General features: G+C 36.5%; 4 protein-coding genes and 1 long non-coding RNA gene across 6 annotated transcripts; 3 read left to right on the forward strand and 2 right to left on the reverse strand.

The window, feature by feature from the left end:
* Positions 1 to 342: 342 nt before the first annotated feature.
* On the reverse strand, positions 343 to 3087 carry LOC111339653 (cytochrome c oxidase subunit 5B, mitochondrial). Its single transcript, XM_022946357.2, has 4 exons — positions 2928 to 3087; positions 1981 to 2075; positions 1356 to 1455; positions 343 to 699 (listed from the first exon to the last, which is right to left on the reverse strand). The coding sequence occupies exons 1-4, from the start codon at positions 3043 to 3045 to the stop codon at positions 560 to 562; spliced, it is 453 nt and encodes a 150-aa protein (XP_022802092.1). The 5' UTR covers positions 3046 to 3087; the 3' UTR covers positions 343 to 559.
* Positions 3088 to 3134: 47 nt separating this feature from the next.
* LOC111339655 (uncharacterized) lies at positions 3135 to 5729 on the forward strand. Its single transcript, XR_002695681.2, has 2 exons — positions 3135 to 3321; positions 4515 to 5729. It is a non-coding gene; the product is annotated as an uncharacterized LOC111339655 (long non-coding RNA).
* On the reverse strand, positions 5625 to 12856 carry LOC111339654 (tyrosine-protein kinase Src42A). Its single transcript, XM_022946359.2, has 4 exons — positions 12361 to 12856; positions 11011 to 11290; positions 8456 to 9139; positions 5625 to 7862 (listed from the first exon to the last, which is right to left on the reverse strand). Exons 1-4 carry the CDS (start codon positions 12750 to 12752, stop codon positions 7674 to 7676), a joined length of 1545 nt encoding a protein of 514 aa, XP_022802094.1. The 5' UTR covers positions 12753 to 12856; the 3' UTR covers positions 5625 to 7673.
* An 89-nt stretch (positions 12857 to 12945) lies between these two features.
* On the forward strand, positions 12946 to 20209 carry LOC111339641 (tyrosine-protein kinase STK). Of its 2 annotated transcripts, none has more exons than XM_022946343.2 (4): positions 12946 to 13526; positions 15088 to 15613; positions 15876 to 16509; positions 16861 to 20209. In XM_022946343.2, the coding sequence occupies exons 1-3, from the start codon at positions 13123 to 13125 to the stop codon at positions 16500 to 16502; spliced, it is 1557 nt and encodes a 518-aa protein (XP_022802078.2). In that variant the 5' UTR covers positions 12946 to 13122; the 3' UTR covers positions 16503 to 16509; positions 16861 to 20209. The 2 variants fall into 2 exon arrangements, with proteins under 2 accessions (XP_022802078.2, XP_088599106.1); XM_088742980.1 differs by lacking the exon at positions 12946 to 13526 and adding an exon at positions 13575 to 14849.
* A 136-nt stretch (positions 20210 to 20345) lies between these two features.
* On the forward strand, positions 20346 to 25674 carry LOC111339631 (kelch-like protein diablo). The gene is made up of 4 exons (XM_022946330.2): positions 20346 to 21574; positions 23034 to 23339; positions 23663 to 23858; positions 24147 to 25674. Exons 1-4 carry the CDS (start codon positions 20860 to 20862, stop codon positions 24634 to 24636), a joined length of 1707 nt encoding a protein of 568 aa, XP_022802065.2. The 5' UTR covers positions 20346 to 20859; the 3' UTR covers positions 24637 to 25674.
* Positions 25675 to 25973: the final 299 nt, after the last annotated feature.

The following is a 25973-nucleotide window of genomic DNA, read 5'->3' on the forward strand; positions in this document are numbered from 1 at the left end:
TTGTCACACCACCACATCTTATAAGCCATGGTGTAATTTCCTCCCCCAGAAAATTAAGCAAATGTACCATTTTCAATATCTTGTAGAACAACTTTACATTCCAACTTTTGCCTTTGGGCAATGGGGTTTCCAAGTTTTGTTTTCCTTGCTGCATATTTCTCTGCACTCCTTGCATTCAAAACAGCTGTCACAATACAAATCATGCAATAACTTGTTGCCAAAAAATCATAAAGGTTTTGCTTCTAAGATAGTGTAATAGTGTAATTTCAATTGGATACATGCTCCCTTCCCCACCCAAAAAACTTCTATAGATGACATAACCCATCACAGGCGAGGTAGTGATTTGTTTTAAAATTGGTGATTTTAATTGCAATCAAAAAATCATGACAACAAATGTTCTTACAATTTAAAGAGCTGAAGCCCAGGAAGAAGCTGAAGTTGTTGAATACCATAATACCAAGAGAAAAACTGTAAAACATCAGCATACAACACAAAATGCATACTCTCCTTATTAGAATTTAGTTACAATTGGACTGAAAAGAAAATCTTGATACAAGTGCTAATGGTGACCAGGGTCATGGTCCATCTCAATTTTAATTGGGTTGCCTCGTCTAAGGACAAAAAAGTGCCCACATTCACAGCGTTTTACTTCATTTAAGTGTAGTTTGTTCCACACAATTGAAGTTGCCTCTGGTTCACCTATACACAGGAGTAAAAACATAGTTTAACTTTAAAATAAAAAAAGTGAATTCTTAGTCATCAAAGGATACTGTGGCTGTCACAACCTTACAACCTTGGCATGAATCAGTTGCCTATGTTCAACATGTTTGGATGTGTCAAGTAAACCAAGTCTGCCACACCATTTCCAAGCTCAATTTTAAAATTCCAAATCTCATTGGTTTGACAACTCTGAAGCATTTCTGGAGGGAATTTTACCACTTTTTAACTTCATATTCCACAGAAAGGTTACCCATAGGCCTATATAGCTCCACTTGACCCAGTTTTCTGGGAAGGCTTACATTCATATTGATTGTGGGCTATTTCCAAAATTTACAACTTCATTTGGTATTCCCTTAAAGCAGAAATGTTTCTAACAATGCATAGTATGCTTACTGTGATATGTCAATAGTTACCGGTACATTTTCAAACGTAACCATCATTGTGACACTTTAGATTTGGGTTCATTTTTGATATATTTTTCTTAGAGAAAATGATCATGTAAATGAGGTTGATTAGTTCTAAAAATTATCAACAATAACCTAGAGTTTTATCCTGAGGTATGGCAACTACAGAAATGAATTTGATAACAGCCTTAACTATAGAAAAATCTCTCATTGAAGAATATATGCACTTACAGATGCATCCAATAATTCGCTCATCAAACATGGACAACACTTCAAGAGGTTTGTCTTTTGTTCCAGGTGGCCCTTCATAAGGCTTCATGTTAAATGGATCCTGTTGGTTAAAATAATGACCACACATGTATTATGACTATAAAAAGTTTGCACAATTTTCCACAAGTATTATTTTGAGTGCACGTGCCTAGAGTTCTCCCAGTTTGTTATCAAGGCAAGTAGGAAAAAATTCTTAGAACTTGCACCTGAAAATCACCTTAAAACCTGTGTTTTACCAACAAGTTGCATGCAATTACATTTTTTAGGATCACGCAAGAAAAACATTAAAATAAAAACAGAAATTTCCTGTTACCTTTAACTATGCTTCTTTTTACTGATGAGCTAAGTTGTTGTGTGAACTTCCCATAATGATTAGTAAGGCTGAGCATCCATTTTGCTCATTGGAGATCCACGATTTACTTCTAAGGACCACTGTCTACCTTAAGATTGCCAAATGGCTACTTGTCATAAGTCAAGGACACCATATTCACATCTTCAATATTGCGAGTTGTGATGCAAAGTTTGTGATCCTATGACATACTGAATGACCTTGGGGTTACAACAACAAAAATTAATGCAAACTTACATCAATACCAGCAGCCAAAGCATCATATTCTTTCTTCTCTAAACCTGTGGCTTGTTCTGCATCAGTTGGTATGCCACCATTGCTCAGCCTAGTGCCTGATAAATTAAAGTGTACAACAGATAACTTCAATTCACCCAACATCAAATATCAATACGGGATGACTTCTGACAAATATTGCTATTAAAAGAGTTAAACATTGCAGAATAAACCCATTTACCAGAGGGCTGTCAGAAACTTCCAACATGGATGGTTTGGTGAGAAAAGATAGCTTGCTAGGACAAAAATGCTTAAGAGCCAACATTTTCGGTGGTTTGGCGCCATACTCCCCAAAGTGATGTGAAATCTAGAAACTTTTGAATGCCATTTTTGGCAATGGCTATTATGCAACAGAATAATTGCAAAATCATGGCTATTTAAGTTGTGTTTTTATGATGACTGTTCTTCACTTAGTATGAATAATTTAAGACAAAGAGCTAGGTATCCCTGTTTTTTTTTTGGAGGGGGGGGGGGGGGGCTGGTGGAGATGGGTAATGGGTTCATGTTTTTTCAGTTGATCTTTTAATCAATACCCTGTAATGAAACACTTTGTAATATGAATTAACTTGTGTAGTTAAAAAATGCAACAAACAGGTTAAGTGTACGATGAAATCTATGTATTTAACCGATAAACACTGATAATTAGTAGCAACGGTACATGACACTTTTCACGTCTCCTCAAAGCTATCCAACCTTTCTTTTTTCACGGAATTGAAGAGGCGCACAAAGCTCGAACGTTTAAATTTGACACACGAAAGTTCAATAAACATTCCAGTTAACAGATATATCTGTCGTGATTTTCTGGCGAATACGAGACCCGGCACGGAGGCAAAATGGAAGGTGAACCCTCGATAAATATTGACTACTATTTCACACCAGGCATGCTACAAAGAGATTTCTACCGCACTTACTTGTTACAGAGAGTACCCGAGAGAGAAGTACGGGGCATGTTCTAGTTATAATTGCTCTCAAAGCCGGCTGCATCGTAGACAACTTCCCTTTCGCCAATATACGAAGTGAGGCGGCCATGTTTCTCTAACCTGCATTCCCGGATAAACCTTGAGAAGTCGATATCCCGTATGTCCCAGTCTCTTTCGTGAATTATGCAATACATTGTGTCTCATACATGACATACGACAGGAAACAACGAGACACCACAAACATCGAGTATGTGGCAGAAAAACGGATACAGTCTACGAATTAATCTGCTTTTGTCTCTAATAACCTTTCATAGTTATGTAGAAACAGTTGCTGACTCAGGTTTCCAAAGAGATAGCAACACAGTTGTCGGAAAACCAAAACTTGGTAAGAAAAACAACGGTTATTTCCGGGGCTTACAACAATGTTTTCTATCGTGTTAACCCGAGACAAATTTGAGAGGGAGCTTTTATGGACAAGATTTCCATATAACCCCATACATTGATTATGCATAGAGTGTTGCAAAGAAACCGTTATATTCAGTCTTTATGAAGTGGAATGCTTAATTTATGTATGGGTTATATGGAAATCTTTCCCTTTTATGTCCAGAATGAAATGATGGTATTAACGATGGCAGGGAAGAAACGCGAGGCCTATTAGGTATAAAGGGGTCCTAGGGTGTTAGATAAATCTCCCGCTATTGGAGGGGAAGGGAGAGTGTGTCCCCTTGCCCATGAAATCCTATATTAACGTATATGTGACAACTGTAATATGTAACCTCTCTCCACAATATTGATACGTTATGCACGAAACAGATGATGAGCCAAAAGCTTGACACTCTACGAAACTCTCTAGAGTAATTTGTTTGTAGGCATTATATGATAAGCTGAATCCCACATGCATTTTGATTGGTTCTTGTTTATGATATATTGGTAGACAGACATGTAACTGATTTCACCTCTAGAAAAATTTTGCTCTTTTCTCATATAAAGCAAGTAGATTTTATGTTGCAGTGGCTCTTTACAGTAATAGGTCCCAGAAAACATCAGAATGTGGTAAGACCATCAGTGAGGCATTTGGCTGTGCCTTGTGCGCCACTTTTTTGTACTCACGACATTTTGACATCACATGTGATCTATCATCTACAGATGCACAGTAACATGGAATCTATTTCTTAATCAGATTGTTAGCGAATGATAATGAGTAATAGGTTGGACTTTGTTTGTCAGTATCTTACTTTTGGGAACTGCTGCCAACCCCTGTGGTAGATAGGGTGGGCTGGTGTTTGGCACAATTCACTGCGGACCAACAGGTTGGCATGTGAGCCTTGGAAAAGTCATTAGGTGATGTTGTTATTTTGTCTCTAAGTTCCTCTCTCTACCCATTAATATCGAAGTTAACCAATGGACAGAATTGTTGAGAGGGTTACCGGAAATGGACTAGTTTGTAGTAAGTTCTCCCTGTCACTTAATTTTATGGAAAGTGGGAAAACCTCCATCCAAAGTTGGTGACTAGTCTTGAAAGACTCAATCTGTACCTACCTTATGTGGCTTATTTATTAATAAATTATTAAATTTCAGATTTGACAGTAGGGATTGGTGTTGGACTGTTTGTTTTGTTTGTTGCAATGGCAGTTTATATTTACAAACCAAGAAAGAGATCTCCAAGAGGACAGTACATATCTTTTGAACAAGCAATGCCTGTTTGAACTGTGCATAATGGTGCCCGTTGAACCTGACTTGAGCTCAAATGTCTGTATTACCTTCCCCTGTGTTGTTGACATTGGAGTAAAAGATGTATGCTGATGTGAATGCTAAGTGAAACCTGTTCCACTTGATGTTCAACAGAAGCATTCATAGATGTGAAGTTCAAATGCATGATAACCTGTATCGAAAGGCATTCTTTGCAAGTGGTTGGATGATTTGCCACCATGATCTGTCACAATAGGAACTCATTTAGTTGTTAAACACTGTCAGGTTTAGACTTTAAGATCTGCTTTACTCTCCTAATAATAGTATGTTAGTAATGTATCACAACCATTTTAAGAAGAACATTTTGCTACCCAAAGGTAGTCTTGCCTGGTGCTGAAAAAGAAACCACTCCAAATATTGTCTCAGCTCCTATAAATCTTGATAACTAGGGCCTTTTCCAAACCTCACAGTATTTCAATAAGAAAGTAAAGAAAAGAAGTTAAATTCTACTTTAGCAAGTGTGGCACATAATGTAAAACCATTCAGTTCAGAATTGGCTTTAAATGCCAGTCTTGGTCTTTTAAACTTAGTCTATAAATGAAGTCAATGTACTTAAATGGAAGGACATGTGGAATGTTTGTTACGCTCTTTTTCCTTTAATATAAATTCTTACACATGAAATCACCTCTACAAAGATACTGGTGGTCAAGCTGCTGCCATGTCAAACTGACAGATCTATTAAAAGGTTGAGGGGGAAGTGGGTAAGGGCTGAGGGTTAGAGGGGGGTGAGAATCAGGAATTGAGGTCATGCTTCTACCAGATCAAATAAATTTGAGGTTGACATGGAAAGAACATTGCCTTACAAGGCCTCATGCAAAGGAAAGGAAAGTATTTCTTTTTTCAGCTAGTTCACTCACACAATAATTGTTTTTATCCTTTCAGCAGTAAAATTAGTTTGTAGAGAATAATTGCCTTGAAAAATTCATGAGGAAAAACACAAAATATTAAAGATTCTTTTATTTACAGCCTGATACAAAAATAAACAAATGGAAATAGCAATTTCCAATAATGGTAGCTCACTATTAAACTTTGGTATATGTTGTACTAATGTTATCTCTTATTATAAGATGCCTCAGCTGCTGCTGTATTGGTGAACATGGCATAGTTGAAAATATTGAAAAAAAAAAAAAAAAAAGCAAACAACTAAAAATGCTATTTTATTCTCCTAAATTATTTATACTTTACTTATTAAATCTTATAGATTTCTCTGCAAACTTATGATTGACTTATAACATAAAAAAACTGAGTAAATATGAAAAGATATAATTACATACAAGGTCCCTTCCCATATAATTCTGATACTGACAGCATTGTGCCAAGTCAAGTTTGACTGGTGATAGTTGAAGAGAGCATGTACAAACTTCTACTGATACCAATTGTAATTGGGCTCTTACTCTCACCAAAGAACCCAAGACATGGTTGACTTCAGGATCAAAACATGAGCAATCAGCATAAATGCAAAACATTGAAGACAATTTTCTCTACCTTTGTATTGACTCAACTAGTTTTAATTTATGTATTAAACTGGATAAGGTGAGGAAATTTAATGCAAGACAAAATGCCTTGCTTAAAATTTGTAGTATGAACAGTAAAATAAATCTCTTGCAACTTTGCACATATTGAGACAGCAAGTCAAGTTGCTCATTTGCTCCTACAAGCTGTATTAATTTTACTCTTCTAGTAATCTTAGTGGGTCAGTTTTTACATTTTCTCCCCACAATGAAATCCTAAATGCTCGGTTGAATAATATCAAATGTGAATATTCAGTTCATGCAACTAACAATGTTAAGACTCAATAAGTTTCAACATTTGTCTGTCAACTGTAATTAAAAAAACAAACTGACAAGAAAAACTTGGACAGTCAGAGAACAATTATACAATCAATTGTCTGTATGTTTGTAATTACTTAATTTGGTATCAGTGGTAATGGCTGCCCCAGTGACTTGTGATATGATTGTTTTCATGAAATGAAATACACAATTATAAAGTGAAGTCAAATTTGAAACTCGGCTAAACTTACTGTTAATATACAACTTTGATATCTCGCAACCAAGACATACAACAATTACCAACATTTCCCCACTAAGTTAACAAATGGAAGCCTCATTAAGAGTTGCATTAGTGATTTACAGTGTAACCAGTCTTTCATGGTTAAACTGTGTTGTAATATTAAGGTGGAGATCTCATGCAATTCCCATAATGTTGGCCTTTATATCAATGTAAGAAACCATTTGGCAATCTTGCAATAATTTGGAATTGGTTGTACAGTGTTGCTGCTCTATATATATATCCACAAAACACCTAGAGTCACTTTGTTATCATTGTAAGTTCAATCTGTACCTGTATTTAAGCAAATACCTTATCACCAATTAAAAGCATTTCATGTTGTCATTTATTTGCCATAGTTTCCCATTACATGTACATAGTAGAAAAAGTTGATTTCTTGACAGCCAAAGTGTTCATATCCCAAGGCTTCCAAAATTTTTATAAAAAAATTGTTTTTCTTTATCTGCTGGTGACTTATTCTAACTTCGAAACTTCTAAAAATAATAAAAAAGAAAATATATAATATTTTTCCACAAATCACTGCTCAAGAAATTCAAATGTACTTTAATTTCAGATTCTGTCCTTGGTTACTTAAAAAGGTGGTCAACTTTTCTGGAAACATATCTTAAGGGTTAATTTGATTAGGAAGAAAGCAACTGTTGTTGTTTGGCATTATATTCCTGATTTTGTGCGAACAAGTTATCCTAATTATGTTTTGTAGATGCAAGTAAAATTTGCAATCTGATTAAGTTAACAGATAAAACTAGCCAGTTGTTTACAGCACATTGACAATAATGCAAAAAAGTAACATAATAGTGATACTTAAATGGAAAACTACTTCCTTTCCTACACATTTCACATCCGTTCTTGAAAAAAATTTTAACAGATGATTTTGTATAGTATTTTTTGCAAGGGATTGGATAACATTGTCATGGAAAACCATTATTTTGCCAACTCCTTGTACTGCTTCGAATCTGTCTGATAGAAATCTTCCAGCTGCCATTGCAGAGTTTCAAATGTGGGTCGTTCTACATATTCCTTTTTCCAGCAGGCCATCATGATATCATAGAGCTTGTCTGGGCAAAGGTTTGGTTTGGGCATTCTGTAACCACGGTCTACTTCTTCAACAACCTACACCAACAAAGATGAATTAAGAACTTTCTGTTTTAACAGAGCCAAGCTAAATAGTAAACTGTCTAAAGGGGAAATCAATTGTTGTAAAGGCAGTGTGCTGGACTGTAAATTAGAAGGTCTAGTAACTTGCTGCACGTGACCAGTGATATACTGGCATTCTGAAAAGGGGAGTAACAATACTCCCTGGAGCTTCATTCAATATAAATTGGAATCTACTCTAACAAAGCCAATTTAACTTCATTACTACACTATATTACACGACTCGGGAAGTCAGAGGGCCAATAACTAAAATCAACCAATCAAAATGCTCTATTGCCGGTTAATATTCTCTCAGTATTGGACTGGGCACTGTCCCGAATGGTCCTGAATGATACTGCACTTGTGTCCCTTTGAACTTCAGTCGTGTAATAAATCTCTTACTAACCAAGCTTGCACGGGACCGTACTGGAAGAATATTGGCCCTCGGTCCTTTTTGTACGAACCGAGCTATGCTCGGTCCGTACTGTCAAGACCTCGGGCCAATATTCTCCCAGTACAGCCCTCGCACTTGGCTAATAAGATATATATATACAACTATTTTTAGATCGTACCTGTCTGTTATTCATCCCTGCATAGGGAACTCTTCCATAAGTTACCAGTTCTGTCAGTAGAATACCAAATGACCACACATCTGACTTGATGGAAAACTGGTTCTTAAGGCATGCCTCTGGCGCAGTCCATTTAATGGGGAATTTTGCTCCTTCATGGGCTTCATAGATGTCTTCATCAATGGCCCGTGACAGACCGAAATCTGCCACCTTAACAGTGTTATTGTTACCAACCAGAATGTTCCTCGCTGCCAAATCTCTATGGACATAGTTATGCTTCTCGAGATAAGCCATGCCAGCAGCAATTTGGGAAGACATGTCAATCAGCTCTTCCATCTTCTTCTTTCGTCCCTCTTCGCTGCGCAGATAATCAAGTAGACTTCCTTTTGGCATCAGCTCAGTCACAATGTAAATTGGTTCTTCTTTAGAGCACACTGCATAAAGCTGAACCAGTTTGTCATGGATCAGTCTCTTCATGAGTTCAGCTTCTTCAAGGAATGCCTTGGGATTCATTGTGCCAGGCTTCAATGTCTTGACAGCAATAGGAGTGGTGTCATTCCATAACCCTTGCCACACCTCACCAAAGTTGCCAGATCCAAGACGTGTGGTAAGTCTGATTGAGTCACGTGATATTTCCCATATGTCTGCAGTGTCATGCGACAAGCCAACAGTCTGTGGTTTCTCAACCTAAAAATATAAGTAAATAAATAAATATCACATAAACAAACAAAAACATGGAATTGTAACTAATAACCGGCACTGATAAGTAACAATAAAGAGCCAGTAATAATTTATGATTGGTTCAAAACACCTTGAAAATAATAAACCTTACTTATACAACCTGAAAACCCAAATCAAAACTAACTTGGTTTATTATTTCTCTTAGCTGATCATAAATTTACATAATTATATACAGTTGAACCCTGGTAACTTGAATTGCTGAGGGGAATTGAATTTCAAGTTATCGAGGGTTTTGAGTTATAGGGGTTTTGAACAAAAAGACTAGAAAAACTTGAATGAAGAGATTTATGCTTTAACATGTTTTAGTATAAGATTTCTAGCAATGTAAGAGCATAAAAATGACAAAAGAAAACAAAAGAAAAGCATGAAATATAAAGTAGCTGCTCTTCAGAATGTTTAGCACTAAATCTCACTTCAACATTTGCTGAAAAATCTATCCAAACAACAGATCAATTCCAGTTTACGTGCCATGATTTCTTTTTGCCGGGAATAACTGTCAAACTTGTTTTCAAAAGGACCTAGAAATGTGTGATAACGACAAAGGTCGATTTGTCATAACACATGAGATGTAATCTTCTGGTCCAAAATGTTACAGCTCATTGGTCTGAAAATTAAAGTGAAAATCTACCAGTACTTCAAGTTATCATGGGCAAAATTTTGAAGGAAATCGGTTTAGCTTCAAGGTAGCAGGGAATTCGAGTTACTGAGGGTTCAGGTTATCAGGCTTCGACTGTCAATACAACATTGATAATTTTCTATTAGTAAGGAAAATTTTTTTTAACCCAAAGGCTGCTCAAAAGATATCTCTCTTAGAAACATGATGTCCCTTTCATAAACATATCATAAACATGTTCTAAGCATACTTGTTAGAGTCAAAACAAAAGCATGGATATCCCATTCACTGTGAGAATCAAGGCCTAGGATTCTAAGCAATGTATTTAACTTTTAACCCCTAAAATGTGTTGTATCTAATTTCACCTTATAATATCACTGCTGAATCAAACATTTTGGCCATAAGAATAAAGGAAATGATTCCCAGCTTAAGATGCTTTTGACTGATGAAGACACTTTCCTTCTCAAGAACATGTGAGATGTACAGAGAACAGTATGGGAACAGTATTGGAACAGAATGGGAAATGTGTATACTGATGTTGGGGTGTAGAGGGTAAACTCAGCAGGATTGTCTGCTTGTGGCACATTATGATGTATCATTTTACAAGGAACTATTTCAAAAGATAGTTACTCAGGGTGCTTACCATTTGTAAGAAAAATCCGATTGGCATAAAGGTAAGGGAGTTTCTGAATTCATGGACTAACCGGATGAGATTGAGCTTACCATTTATCCATCAGGCATTTCATCCTGCTCCAACCGGAAACTCCACTCATATTGCTTTGTTTGATTATTTGGTTTGTACCCTCGAAATGCATTTGAGAAAGAAGCAAATATTTTCACCTTGGGACGTAGAAATGTGGCACTGATGGTCTAACATGTCAGCCATGGTGGCTGACGAAAACATACATGCTGCACATTGGTACAGCGAAGAGACTGACGCCATCTTTCAGGACGAAGGCAACCCAAGCGGAAAGGCCTGGAAACGAAATTTTATGACCTTCCGTTCCGAATGGAAAAAGAGTACCTCTGAAGGTACTCCACAATTTCCGAAAAATTACCTTACCATTTGACTTCAAACTGAAATTTCCGAATTTTTTGGCCAAATGGTAAGCACCCTAAGAAACCACAAACAAATTTATATTCTTTTAAATTTAACAGTGTTAATTTTTTAAATTTATTGCAAAACCTTAAAATGATATCTTACTTTGACACATGGCTTCTTGAGGATATCACAGAGTCCATCTGCATTTTGAGTATAATGCTGAACCAGATCTGACAGAGTGCTAAATGGATTATTGTGGGCAATGAAGAAGCTGCCAGATTCTCTTTTGCGGATCTTGTAATGCTTGACCATGTCACCATCTTTCACAGACAAAGCATAACCACCTTTATCACTTTCTCGGATCAAAAATGCTCCATGCTCATTGATAGGTGTCTTCAATAACTTGTCTGCCTCTGGTCGCTTTATTTCGCCAAAATACCAACTGTGTAAAAAGAGAAAAATGCAACAAATGGAACATAAAAAAATATTCTATTACAAGGTATCAAATTTGCATCCATGTTATCAAAAACCCAGATCTTCTATTTGAGAACTATTCCATCCCTCAGTAGAGTTTAAAACCCCTCTCCTTGTGCAAGTTGTATAATTGCTATGAGTTAAGGAAAACATTTTTTCAGACTACAGATTAGGTAACATGGCATTAGCCATGGAATAATCATTTCAGCATTGTCTTTTTTACATTTATTTTGTGGTCTGAACAATGCTGTTTACTTTTTAAAGATTCTTATTTAAATCTCCAACGACCTCAGATGATTTGCATCACAGGGAAGCAAAAGTGCCTCAGGCAAAGTGATCTTAATAAATTAATAGAGCACTGTTGCTTTCACTTTCCTTGCGATTTTATTTCCATACTGAATGTGAGAAACTCAGCCACATCTGATAAAAGCATACTTTGCTAAATAATACACGGACTATTTGCTTAACTAAATGTTTAAAACATTAATTAAGTCTCCTATAACATAGCATGTTTTAATCAAGCGGAGTTAATTTTTTCTTTTTGATCGACAAATAAGTGGTGTATCAGTATTTCATAATCCAGCTTAGGCTTGGTAAATATAGTTATTTGTAGAAGAAAGGCTACGTCGATGAAAAACTAGGTAGCCAGCCAACTTTGCGGCAGTTTCCGGGTGCTCGTTCGGACAACAACTTCACTAACCAGTTGATCAAACACAGCGACATTAGACTTTAACATTAAATTTTTCTTAGATTGAAATTTGCTGGGGCAGATATAGCCATTAAAGCAGTGTTAAAGCAAAGAACTTGAAGCCGCAACAAAATGAAAGCGCTGATTCAAGCTGCTACATAAATTCCTTCAAACGTTAAGAATTGGAATTTATACGACCCTCTTGGCTAATCTGACCCACACAATTCACGTAACATTCCAGAGCAAATCCAAATTAGATTTTTGCAAAATCTTGACATTCCTTCTTGCACAAACTGTAAGTCATACTTCGTCATATGTCCTAGAACATTTTCCATTAAAACTACACTTACTCTTCGGCTTCCAAAGTTTCGTAAGCAGCTACATAGTTGCTGGGAATGAAACCCGATTTGCCAGTGTTACGAGATTTAGCCCTCCACCAGTCGTTATACAAATCGTCGGGGTCTACCTCAAGAATCTCACCCTTTGCAAAGCTCAAGTCGTCCTCTGTTCGTGCATCGTAATCATAGAGAGCGATGTAGAGAGGTTTCACAGAAGTTGGAGTGGGTTCGGGAGGCGGTGAGCTCGGTGGGGGCTCCGGTACATATCGATCACTATGTTGTTGAACAGGTCCGGAATTCACATCGATTTCCTTTAAACTTGCTGCAGATTTGTCCACATTTTGCTCGTCGTTTGTATCACTTTTTTTGTCCACAGGGGACTCCTTGCCCATGCAACTCCCCATGGGTGAGAAGGAGCCAAGATTTACACCAAAATGCTGTATATTAGACAATGACTACAGTTCGCTCGATCGAAGGATCAAACTTCAGAAGTTGTACACAGTTCCGGGATTGCGCACTCCCACCCATATCTCTACCCAGTCCTTCACTTCTCAATTTACGCGAGAGTCCACTGGTAGCTAGTTCCCCTCCCAGACTTGCGCTCAGCTCAAAGATTTGCTCGGCACGATCATCTTCGGTTTCCTCCCTCGTGATCAATAGATACCTTCTAAGTTAATTTATCATTCCAACCTATATTTGCCTCTGTTGATCTTGAATAGTCCATTTTCCGCAACGGGTTAGAATCAGTCTGCGTATTCCATTTTTTCAGCAACCATGGGTTGCTGTTGCGGGAAGAAAAACTCGAGGAACAAGTACGAAGCGAAGGGTGAGTCTAGCCGAGACATGGCACCAACGAACGGTCATGGACAAGCGAATGATCACAGTGACAAACAGCAAAGAATTGCTGCTCCTGCAGACAATATGAACCTCCATGCACCTTCTTCCATTATGTCAAGCCACTCAGTGATGCAACCAACCAAAGGAATAACAGTGTTTATTGCTCTGTATGATTACGATGCACGAACCAACGAAGACTTGAGCTTCAAGAAGGGCGAACGGCTTCAAGTTGTCGACAACACAGATAGCGACTGGTGGTTGGCCAAATCTCTAGCAACACACAAGGATGGTTATATCCCAAGCAATTATGTGGCACCTGAACTAAGCGTGAATGCTCAAGAGTAAGTAAAAGAGCCGATTTTTTAAGCTGTATGCTCTATAATACAGTTAGCGCTAGATTGTCTGTCACTTTGCTAGATCACCGCACGTAGAGAGTTTTGTGAATCTTTAGGGTGTTCTCACGTAGAGAAGCTGGTCTTCCAGTTAACGAATTGGCTGATCTTTCGGGAAAGTGTCGGTCTGTTTATTGTTGTGAAAATTCTCTCTGAAAAAAGTGGGTTGTTTGTAGTGTATCATATCGTTGGTTTGTATGGTTAGTTGTTGTGAACCCATTTGGTGAATAATGAATTTATTACCGTTCCTTCCTGTGCGGATTCTCGTGTGTAAAAATTATTTCGTTTTCTGCACGCACAGTGTCTTAAATTTGGAACTTGTCCAGATGTTTGTCTGAATATATCATCGATTTTGGAATTTTCGGTCTTGTTTTAGCGTTTCTACAACACAATCCCACTTCCGGGATGAAAACTGTCGCCAGTTCGTTGTTTTCCTTATTCGCTCGCTTGTTTTGTTTTGTTTTGTTTTGTTTTTTTTTTATGGTAATGAAACTGGTTTGTTTTTAAAATCTTGGGACTTTGTCAGACTTTCAGCTCGTGAGGAAGTTAAAACAACTGAGAGATACCTACAGTAGATACCTGAATGTTAATGAAGTGGTGCCAGTCAAATTCAAAGACATGGCAAAGCTAGCAACAGATAAACCCAACGTCGCTTAGCTTTCTTATTTTTTTATTCTTTTTCATTTCATTTGCATGATTTCTAAGTTTTCTACTCTTCAAGAATGAAACTGTTGAGCTTGGCTCTGTAAATGATCAGCATAAGTAGTGTTTGAGTTGGTGAGTTCATTTTAGTTCATTTTAGATGCTTTAAAAGGAAATGAAGGTATTGAAGTAGAACATTTGGCTCATGATTAACAGGTGACTTCTGGACATTAAATATCTCTTTCTGCATTTTATTAAAGTCTATCAAAGGGAAGGCCCATCACAAGAAATGAAGCTTTCATAACTTATGATCATTGTTTTGAGTGTATACAAGCATGGAAGATGTTACTGAAATATTTGTAAAGCAGTAATTGTATGTTGACTGTTGTTGTGAAGGACTCTATTGAGAGAGAGTTTTAATTTTAATACCTAAAATAGTGTTCATAAACAAAAATGTGTTTTGTTCTTGGTGAGTTTTGATTCTCAGAGAAGCAGTGGTGTAATGATTATTGGGATAGACTCTGGATTGTGGAAGGCCATGGATTTGAGCCTTGGTCAGGTCACTGTGCTTTGTTCCAAGGGAGAAACTTTGCTCTCACAGTGCCTCTCTGTGCTCAGGAGTTCTATTGGGTATGAGAAGTAAAGTCTTGTATCCCACCCATGAGGTGGGATGGAATGATGATGGTTTCATGTCAACATTTAACACATTAGCACATTTTATGCTACATTAACAACAATAAGCTCAGGACTGCTATTAGGGGCTGTAAAACTCATTAGAGTCAACCTAAAATTTTTTTGAGAGCCCATGTTTGTTGTTATGTTTCCTAATTTTTTTTTTTTTTTTTTTAACATTCTTGGTTTTCTTCAGCTGGTTCTTTGGTAAGATCAAGCGTGCTGATGCAGAGAAGAAGCTACTTTCTCCTGGAAGTCCTTCTGGTACATTTCTTATCCGTGACTCAGAAACCATGCCTGGTAACTATTCCTTATCTATTCGTGATGGAGAGAGTGTCAGACACTATCGTATACGTAAGCTTGACAATGGAGGCTACTATATTACCACAAGAGCACCTTTCTCAACTCTCAATGAGCTAGTTCAGCATTACACTGAGGATGCAGATGGTCTGTGTTGCAAGCTCAATCATGCATGCAGAGCAGAGAAACCCACCACATCTGGTCTTTCATATAACACCAAAGATGCTTGGGAAATTTCCCGTGAATCACTGAGATTGAACAGAAGGTTGGGAGCAGGACAGTTTGGTGAAGTGTGGGCAGGAGTTTGGAACGGAACAACCCCAGTTGCTGTGAAAACACTCAAGACTGGTGCAATGTCACCACAAGCATTCTTAACAGAAGCAGCAATAATGAAGAAATTGAGGCATGCCAATCTTATACAGGTATGTAAATGACTCTGATTTTGTAATGAATCTGTGTTCATTTAGAAAAGTAATTTTACAATACTTCTTTTTTTAAGGACTGCATTTCCCCATTGTACAGGGATTTTTTACAATTTTATTAACAATACCATATGAAATTTATTGTGAAGTAACTGTCTTGGAGCATTTTACGTAGTATGTATTACCTCCTCACTTTACCTACATGTAAAGGTGATCTTACAATGTCTCACAACACTTATCTGTCTGTTATTTATGTTCACAGCTTTATGCAGTTTGCACAAATGAGGAACCAATCTACATTGTAACAGAATTAATGAAACATGGTAGCTTGTTAGAATATTTGAAGGGAGATGGTCAGTTTTTGAAATTGGAAGATTTGATTGACATGGGGGCACAAGTTGCTGCTGGAATGGCCTACTTGGAAAGGATGAACTACATCCACCGAGATTTAGCTGCAAGAAACATCTTAGTTGGCGAAGGAAATATCTGTAAAGTTGCAGATTTTGGTCTTGCAAGATTGATTGAAGATGACGAGTATAATCCTCATCAAGGGGCAAAGTTTCCTATAAAGTGGACGGCACCTGAAGCAGCACTATACAACAAATTCACCATTAAGTCAGATGTATGGTCATTTGGAATTTTGCTGACCGAGTTGGTGACAAAAGGACGTGTACCATACCCAGGCATGGCAAATGCTGAAGTGCTGGCCCAAGTAGAACGTGGGTATCGCATGCCCCAACCCAGAGATACTCCTGATGCTCTCTATGGAATTATGCTGGAATGTTGGAAGCAAAATGAATATGACAGACCAACATTCGAATATCTTCAATCGCTGTTAGAGGACTACTTTGTTTCAACAGAGCCTAATTATAAAAAACTGGACCCTTAATCTCTTGGTAAGTATCAAACTTATTATTAAATTTTGTCAACTTGCCAATACATCTCTCCACCCAAGAATATTATAACACGGGTGACAGAAAACTTACAGGAAAATGTGAAAAAATGCAGTGGGGGTGGATTACAACTTGTGAAGGGTTAGCGTACCATTCAGATGAAGAAGTGGTTTTCATAGGAACTTGAAGCTATCCAATGGCTCACTGGACAGGTTAAACTTGAAGCTATCTAATGACTCACTGGACAGGTTTAACTCGAAGCTATCTTGTGGCTCACTGGACAGGGTTAAACTTGACCTATCATTAAATCATCACTGTTATGATACTGGTTTAATTTCTTTTTGATTCTTGCAGAACTAAACAAGACCAGTGATCCATACAGAATGAAAGAAGATAGAGAAGTACCCAACAGAACACTATTTTTGCATATTGGTAGTCATTAAACTTTTTAGCAAAGTAAATGCATTTTTTAATTCCAAGGTTCTCATTGCAGTTACCAGATGGAAAGAAAAAGTATTTTAGCATAGAAAATTAAATTTTGCAATTACTGTTAACAGCATCAATGACTTCAAACTAAGTAATTTTTACTCATTAGAGTTTCTTTAATTTTTAGAACTGTTGCAACTTGTGATTTATGATACATGGCACATATACATTTTCTATTTATTCCATAATTTGTATCTAAGCTGTACGCATGTGTAGAGATTTTGTTGGCACAGTTTACTGGTTGTATTCAGATGCAGCAAAAGGAAACAGAGAAAAATTTATTTCCTTTAGAGCAGTTATTGAAAACTAAAGAATACTTGCAAGTCAGTATCCTCAACAAAGCACTGTGTAATCAGAGATAGAAGAACAAACCTTCATCAGTGAGGGCTGGAAAAATTATACCAGAAGCCTTTCCCTTAAGGAAATTTGTTTTGATTGTGTATTAGATTGGGAAAGGGGAACTTCAACTACATCACATCTCTCCTGTCTCAATCTGGCCATGTGATCTTTTAGAATCACCTTTTCTCTTGCTAAGAAAGAGTTATCCATGCCAACACAAGGTCCAAATTGGGTCAGGTTGACATATTTAACTCAATTTTTTTCCTTTGTAAAATGCCTTAAGAGAATGTTGGTATTTTACCATGATTTTTTTATCACCCAAGCTTTGTTGTAGTTAAACTTGAGACCTAGCATAATTATGGGCAATGTATAGAGTTACCTCAATTTTTTTTAACAAGTCTAGAGTTTCAAACAAATGTTGCTTCTTTTACTTGCTAAATTTTTATTTTAATTTTAAGATTGTGTATTAAACAATTGTTTTTGCTTTAGAAAGGTGTTCAAAAATGGATAACATGTTTTCCTTCATGATGCAGTATCAATCACTGTAATTTTATTTTGCTAAGTAAACGTTATGTATAAAAATTTATATTTCTTCAACATATTCTCTAGAGCAGGTTTTTTTAGGTGAAAATTATATAGCCAGTAATTCTCTCAAAGGGCCTACTCATCAAAGATTAATTTTCTGACATACATCACATTTTGTGCTGGCATTAAATGGCTCAGACGGTTTCCTAGATGTAAAGCTATTTATCAGTAGTTAACCCTATACAAGAAATTTTTATGTCTTCATTATCTGTGGAATATTGCTGTGCAAGGTTTGTTGTATTCCAAATTTTTCAATTTTGTTTCTATCAACAGCTCATGTTGAATGTTAACAGTTACATTTTTTATTATACATGAGTGATTCTGTTTATCCAAAATATGAGCCATATCAGCCATGATGTTAATTAAGTCATCAAAAACACTTCTAGTAATCTACACTTTGAATTTCCAGTGGAGTCATATGGGTGAGGTTTTTTTAGGAGGATCCAGATACCTGAAGAATTTGGAATGTGTTTTGACAATTTCCAAAGCTTTCTCATAAGATTTTTTATACAACTTTGATAGTGTCCCTTCAAGAAATCGGAGGTTTTGGTGGAAGGAAGATCATAGCAAAGCCTCATCTTTTCTCCTATTGTTTTCAGCTTATTTTGCTTTGCATATTATACAAAATAATTTTTTTTTTAGTTTTGTGCAGGAGAAGGGCCCATGGGCTAGGGTGAGATTGATATTTTACAACCTCAGGTGTGAGTACCATGCCTAAGAAATGACAGCTTGTAGACAAATATTCCTTCAAATACTGAATTGTATATCCATGGAGGTGTATGGCAAACAAATCTTGAAACAAAATACCACACTGTTGAAAGGTGCAACGTCAAAATGTTTTGCTTCTTTTTTTCTGTCATCAAATTGGAGAATACTTAAAACAAGACGTGAGAAGATAGAAAAAATGAAGGAATATTTATAAATTAAGCAGGAATGACAATGGATTGCTATGCAGAATATTGCCTAGGATTGTGACAGGAACTAAAAGTTTGAAAGAGGAATGATATATGTTGTAAAATGTATAGAAACCTAACTCCTTGAGAAGTATTTTTGAGTTTCCAGTTTGATTTCTAATTGAAATTTTTTTAAAATATCCACTTGTATACATTGTAAATAACATGAGAAGTTTTACTTTGAATTTTTGGCATGAAGAGTTAAACTGTGTCATCAATATTTTTTTTTGGTTTTCTTCAGGTCTCGTTAGGGAGAATAATATCTTTGGTTGATGTTTCTGAATCAATGTTAATGGTACTTTGTGCAAGGAATAACTTGGAATAACTTGGATGTATGAAAAGCTGACTCAATGAAATATTGAATTTTTAATTAACACCAAAATAAGTGCGAGATTTATATTAGAGAGGGGTTAATACTGTACTTCTTAAGAGTAATGGACTGTAAAGTTAATTATGTATTTTGTCTTAAAGGTCAGAATTATTGTGCACATAACTAAGGAACTTTCAAAATGTGAACTGTCATGGTGTAAAAAGTGTAAACAACAGAAATAATTGTTTTTCATGATAGATGGCTATTTGCCCTTAAGAGTTTTCCAACATTTCTTGAATTATCTCTACATCAAACTGCTTAACTACTGCACATAAGCTGGGTAACTTTGAGGGAGGTGGATGTTAGAGTTATATGCAGGCGATATTCAATATGTGAAAAAAACTAAAACTGATTTGTTGTATGATAACAGATTTATATTAGACAGATAATTTGTTATCAACCCTAAAGAAACTGATCATGATAAGATGTCAAAACCACCTCAGTAACATGTGAGTGAGTCGTTGTGATCGCTGAGAGGCTTCTTTTCATGTCTTTTGTTTTTGTTGATCAGCAACATCCACAAATCCATTTTCTTCAAATGCAGGTAGTGTTTCTGTGCAATGGGTTCATTGTATGGTGTAAAACTTAACTCTTGTGAAACAGAAATCTTGGGATTAAATGCCACGTTGAAGAGGTTTCCTGCTTGAGGAGAGTTGGAATGAAAAACTAAAAGATAATTGATAGTTTTTAGTGTTTTCTTTGAGTCTGTTTTAAAGAGGTATTACTCCTATGAGGCATGAATACTTTGAGATGAGATAACCATTGGTTCAAACAATGTTATTGTGTTACTGACTTGTTAAAAAGGGTTTTTAATATTTTTGTAAATCAATTACCGTTATAATGTGATAAGAACGTAGAGTATTATTGTATCATTACTATAGCTAAAGAAATACTTCTTTCTGTGAAAATCCCTTTTCTTGTAATTATTACAAGGCACTTTTTTTAGTGAATAAAATTTTATATGATGCAAGTGTGCCTGATCAGTCTTGTGACATTTCTTCCTGTAGAGTTGTAGTGTAAGGTCAGCTCTCTTGTGTAGCCTCAGCAATTAGAATGCTAGTTGATTATACTATGAATAAATACTTAAGAGTGAAAAGGGTGATCAACATCTTGTTTCTCCTTAGCCATCAAAGATTAGTGATGTGGAATGGGAACACAGCAAAGAGAGACATGTTACATTTCTTGTAGTATGGTCATTGTGTTGTGATAGTGGTCTCAAAGCCTGAATTGATCCTCATCCAACCCTATTGCTGATATTTGATACCCACCAACATCAAACAGCAACAACAAAAAAATATACCAGTGCTTGAATTAACACCATTTATTAAGCCCTAACCTGGTATTGAGAACAGTATGGAGAATATGCATACTGACATTAGGGTGTTAAAGGTGAGAGCAGTTGTACAAATTCTTGATTACCCATGTCTTGTTTCTGTTTAAGAACCTTCAAATTTGAAACAAACTTTGTAAATTATTTCTCTACTGGAAGAAGGGTTTATTGGACAACCAATTAGGTGAAACAAGTCACAGTTCACTGGTTAGGGTTTTCCCTGGGACATAGCAGGTGAATGAAGCGACGCTCTAGGTGCATTATGGGAAATATATTAATAAACAAAGGAAATGGCCGCTGCTATGGACGGAGAAAGCTTGATGGAAGTCCTCGATTACAAGGACTCATTCCACGCTTGCCATGTTCTGGAGATGCTAAAGAAACTGTATATAAAAAGGGAACTCTGTGACGTGGTTTTGATCGTCGACGAGCGAGAAATTAGAGCTCATCGCGTGATTTTAGCCGCGAATAGTGCTTACTTTTATTCAATGTTCACAACAGACATGTGTGAGAGCGTTCAAGAGAGGATTTCCCTGAAAGGAATAGACCACGAAGCACTGGATCTTATTGTCAACTTTTGCTACACATCGACCATAACAATCACGGAGAAAAACGTGCAAAATCTTTTATCAGTGTCGAACTTACTACAGTTCAATACAATCATCGAATCGTGTTGTGGATTTTTGAAGAATCAATTACACCCCACTAATTGTCTTGGGATTGGAGATTTTGCGGACCATCACGGCTTTTTTAAACTAAAAAATGCTGCACAATCCTACGCAGAAAGACATTTCCTCGAAGTAATCAAGTCTGAGGAATTTCTCAATGCAACCAGCGAGCAGCTATCAACCATGACTAAGAGTGATTTCCTTGATGTGGTCAGTGAGAAAGAAGTATTCGATGCCGTTATTCAATGGATCCGTTACGATGAACCCAGACGGAAGCAACATCTACCACAATTCCTTAAAGACATTAGACTCCCGTTATTACCACCAAAAATACTAGGTAAGAAAATCTTATAAAGAGATACCAAATAAATTACGAGTTAATTTAAAATACACATTTGACCCAAAATGCAAATTTTATTTCCTTTGGAGATGTTTACTGTATTATTGAAATTTTTTTTTAATATTTTATCATTTTCGTTTTTATTGTAACTTAACATTAGCCAGGATGTTTCAGTTTTTTGTCTCGCGGTGATGTTGTTTATTTTCTTACGGAAAGCAAAATTCTCGTGATATTCTCGTGTTAAAAATTCTTGTTTTCGAATGTGCAGCTGATATGATGTTCGATTTCACAAGTCACGCTGCTAGGTTTTCGCTTCACTTTCGCCATAAAAAAAAAAACCCTGACTACTGTGGCTCTTGTTAATTGCAATTGAGACTTTTAAAGGTGTTCATCTCTTGGGTCAAAATCTCTAATCCTGCCTTTTGATAGTGAGAGTCGATTTCGATATCAAGGAAACAAAAGAACGAGGAAATGACATTAATTTTGCTTAACCAAAATTGGTTTTTAGGGGATGGAATTGACACTTTGTTAATATTCTAACTGGTTTGAGTCCACAGTATTGCTTAAACGAAAAGTGTTATTATTCTTTGTGACATATTAATCAGTGATTTTTTCTGAAATTTTTACATTGAAAGAGGTATACTGTACTTCCTCAAATAAACGCCCACGCTCTTATAAGTGCCCTTCCCCGAATAAGCGACTACCCTCCTGGGCCAAATTTTCAAACAGGTGCCCCCACAAATAAACACCCCCGTCCTCCATCACTTTCAAAAATAGTAGGGATACAAGCAAAACCTTTTTCTATTACCTCTTATTTTAAAACTTTTTTAGCTTTGACTACAGCAGAATCAGTACAGAAGAATAAGTGCCCCCCCATAGCTGAAATTTAAAAAAAGTGCCCCCAAAAGCACAAGATCTTAACCTGAAATGATTTAATTCCTTTTAAAAATTCGAAATTGTTATTTTTTTCTGTAGTATTATGTTGTTAAATATGTCAATAGAACCACAGTAAATTGTAATAATAATAATAATTGTACTAATGATAATGGCTTTTCTTTGCTATTAAATATTAACATTGTTATTATTACTATTATTATTATTATTATTATTATTACTTACTTACTTACTTACTTAATCCTCTTCGTGTTGTGAAACACATAAGGCCTCGGCCAAAGAGCGCCATTGGCTTCTGTCGGGTGCTTGTCGTTCCGTTTCTCCACTGTCCTCCTCCATGTTTCTTTCGGCCTGCCTCTCTTCCCACGACCCTCAGGGGTCCATCTGAGGGCAACTCGTGGTAAAGCTGCTGAAGGCATGCACAGCACATGCCCAATCCATCTCCATCTCCTTAGCCGGACTTGCTGTGTGATCGGTTCTGTTCCAGTTTATTATTATTATTATTATATGTGGATTAATACCATTCACTTTCCTCTCATGAAAGGTAATGTTTTCTTTTCAGTTGACTGTATTGAAAGTGAGAAACTGGTGGAAAGCAATGACTCATGTATGAGATTAATCAGTCAGGCAAAAAACTTTCACTTGCTTCCTGAAAGGCGTGACCAGATTTCATTTGTGACAGAGGCGAGGCACAAGGCTGGGAGTACAATGATATACATTGTTGGGGGAGAAATACACAACAGAGTATTCAACAGCGTAAGACGGTTTAACCTTGAGACAAATACATGGGACGAGGTTGCACCCATGAACAAGCATAGGGATGGAGTAGGTGTCACAGTGTACAGTGGACTAATTTATGCTGCTGGAGGTTAGCAAGGAATTTTTTTTTGCAAACATAAAAGTTCAGATTTTCAGCTACACATTCAACTCATCTGCAATATTGCAATACCCAGTTGGCATCTTATTGGACATGTGGATCACCACAAACTCTGTGGATTTAACAATGTTTCAGAATTTGCAAGCAACTTTTATTCTTAATTAAAAGAAAATCATGTGGAAAATTAATGAGTAGAAAGTTTGGCTGATGCTGCTGTTAACTTAATTCAAAACCACCCAACGATCTTACATTTGGCTTTCAAAATTGTTAAGGCCACTACAAATAAAATTGAATAATCTACTTTTTTTGTTTAGGATGTGATGGTGACGTAGCTCTCAGCTCTGTAGAGTGTTACCATCCTGCAACAGACAAATGGACATATGTCCAGCCTATGGCATGTGGAAGACACGCCTTTGGTTTGGTAGAGTTAGATGGTTGGTTGTATGCATCTGGAGGGAGTGACTTTTCTCGTTCTGAATACAACAGTTTGGAACGTTATGACCCAGTCAGGTAAAATTGAGTCAATGGTTTTTGAAAATTCCAGATTACCAATTAGATGAATGTGATAGATCCATCACACAGGATTAAATATAGTTTGCATAGTTTACAAATTTTATGACCTGGAAAAAGTAATGAAATTAAAGAATTGGTTCGTGCTTACCATGCATATGTTGAGTTATGGGTGCATTCAGAAAGTTTGGAGAGCATGAGAGAAGTGTAAGAGTTGTTCAGGGTGCAGAACTTTCTCAGCCCTTAATCTTCCTCCAAGTAAAAATTCTGTATTATTTCTTTCCCCAGAGATGTTTGGACTCACATGAGGCCCATGAGCACAATGCGAGAGGGTGTCGCCATGGTAACTCTGGATGGCGCTATTTATGCAATTGGAGGTGATAATGGTGTGTCTATCTTAAACACAGTTGAGAGGTATGATCCTCGCCTGGATCGCTGGAGTGCTTGCGTTGCTATGAGCTATAGACGGAGGTATTTCGGTGCTGCAGTGTTAAAGGACAAAATATTTGTGGTTGGAGGTAGTGATTATGATGAGGATCACAATTCTGTGGAATGTTTTGATCCACGCATGAACAGATGGTTATCTTTGCCCCCCATGCTGACGCGACGGGAGAGTCCAGGAGTGGCGGCAGTTGATGACAAACTATTAGCTATAGGTGGTGCTTGCCTGAATGTTGAAACAGAAAAGATTGATTGTTATGATCCCTTAAGTAACAAGTGGGAGGAATTTTCCTCATTACCTCTTGCCATTGAAGGGATGGGAGTGGCTGTTATATAAAACAATGAAATGCATTTAATAATTTTGCAATTTAATTAACTGCAAGTAGTTTTGTAACCTTTTAACACTCATGAGCTGGCTGAAGTAATTCTCTTTAGCTGCAATCAATGAAAATCTAAGATCATGAAGCTTGTGGGACAGACCTTTGGACATTTTAATTTCATTTTTTTCACGACCCTAAAAGTTAATAAAGGACATACTCGTATGAAAGTCTGTATTCTGGGAAATTTCCATGAAGGCTAACCTTGTTCTTATTCTCAGGTGTATCTGCCTAAGTTCAAACTTGTTTTGGTGAATTTAAGTTGTAGAAGACAGTTACATGCTTATCACTTCTGAGAGTTCAAGAGTTAATAAAAAAAAAGTTCTCACAGCATAAATATGACAAAATTTATTTCACCCAGGATATGGGTTTCTATTTTACTTAGACTGCATGGAGTAATCTTAAGTAGCACTTTAATAGAAATATGGAACAGCTCTGCCGATAATTACTTTGGAGAGGCACCTGTCAGCATGTAAAGCGAAGAAACCTTGCAACATCTTGATAACCTCGTTACATGGATTTGGTCCAGCAACCTGGTTTTCATGGCCTGACATATTCACTGTATAAATGCTGTTACACGACAAATTCAATTTTGAAACTGGCATTAACCCAAAAACATTTACTATGTGTGAGTTTAATGTTTCATTTGTTATTTACATAACATTATGCCAGTTAAAGTAGTTATAATAAGTATAAAAAAAAATTAAGAAGATTATAATTATACATATCAATTCAACTTGAGTTATCTGGAAAAGAGGATGAACATTATTAAACTGTAAAGAAACAGGGTAGAAAAGTACTTCACATCTCAATAAAATTTTAATATCAGAGTTAGAGAAAAAATATAAATGTTTCAGATGCAAATAATTTATAGGCTATTTATTTATTTTGACTAGTATAGAACTTCATTTTAATGTGTATGTCCTAAAAAAATGTTTAATTCATTTGTTATGGTGGTGAAGGTCTGTAATAAACTGTTGTGTTTTGTCTCAGAAAAAGTTCCTTGAAATGTGTTCCATGATATGTAGATTACAATGTGTTGACCACTTACTCTGAGTCTTCATCTAAAAGTACAGTTTACTAATTATACATCACCTAACTGGAACATTTAGATTCTTTGGTTTTGAAGGGGTCAATCCATCAGTGGTGCAACATCTGCTGTCAGGAAACCCAACAAAAACTCACCAAAACAAACAAACATACCACATACCAGAACAACAAGGATAATCATGTTTTTTTTTAATGTGATATCCTCAGAGATGCTACCATGCTACTACCCAAATGTGGAAAGTGGAAA

The sequence above is a fragment of the Stylophora pistillata genome, chromosome 13 (assembly GCF_964205215.1).
Source record: "Stylophora pistillata chromosome 13, jaStyPist1.2, whole genome shotgun sequence".
Taxonomy (NCBI): Eukaryota; Metazoa; Cnidaria; class Anthozoa; order Scleractinia; family Pocilloporidae; genus Stylophora; species Stylophora pistillata.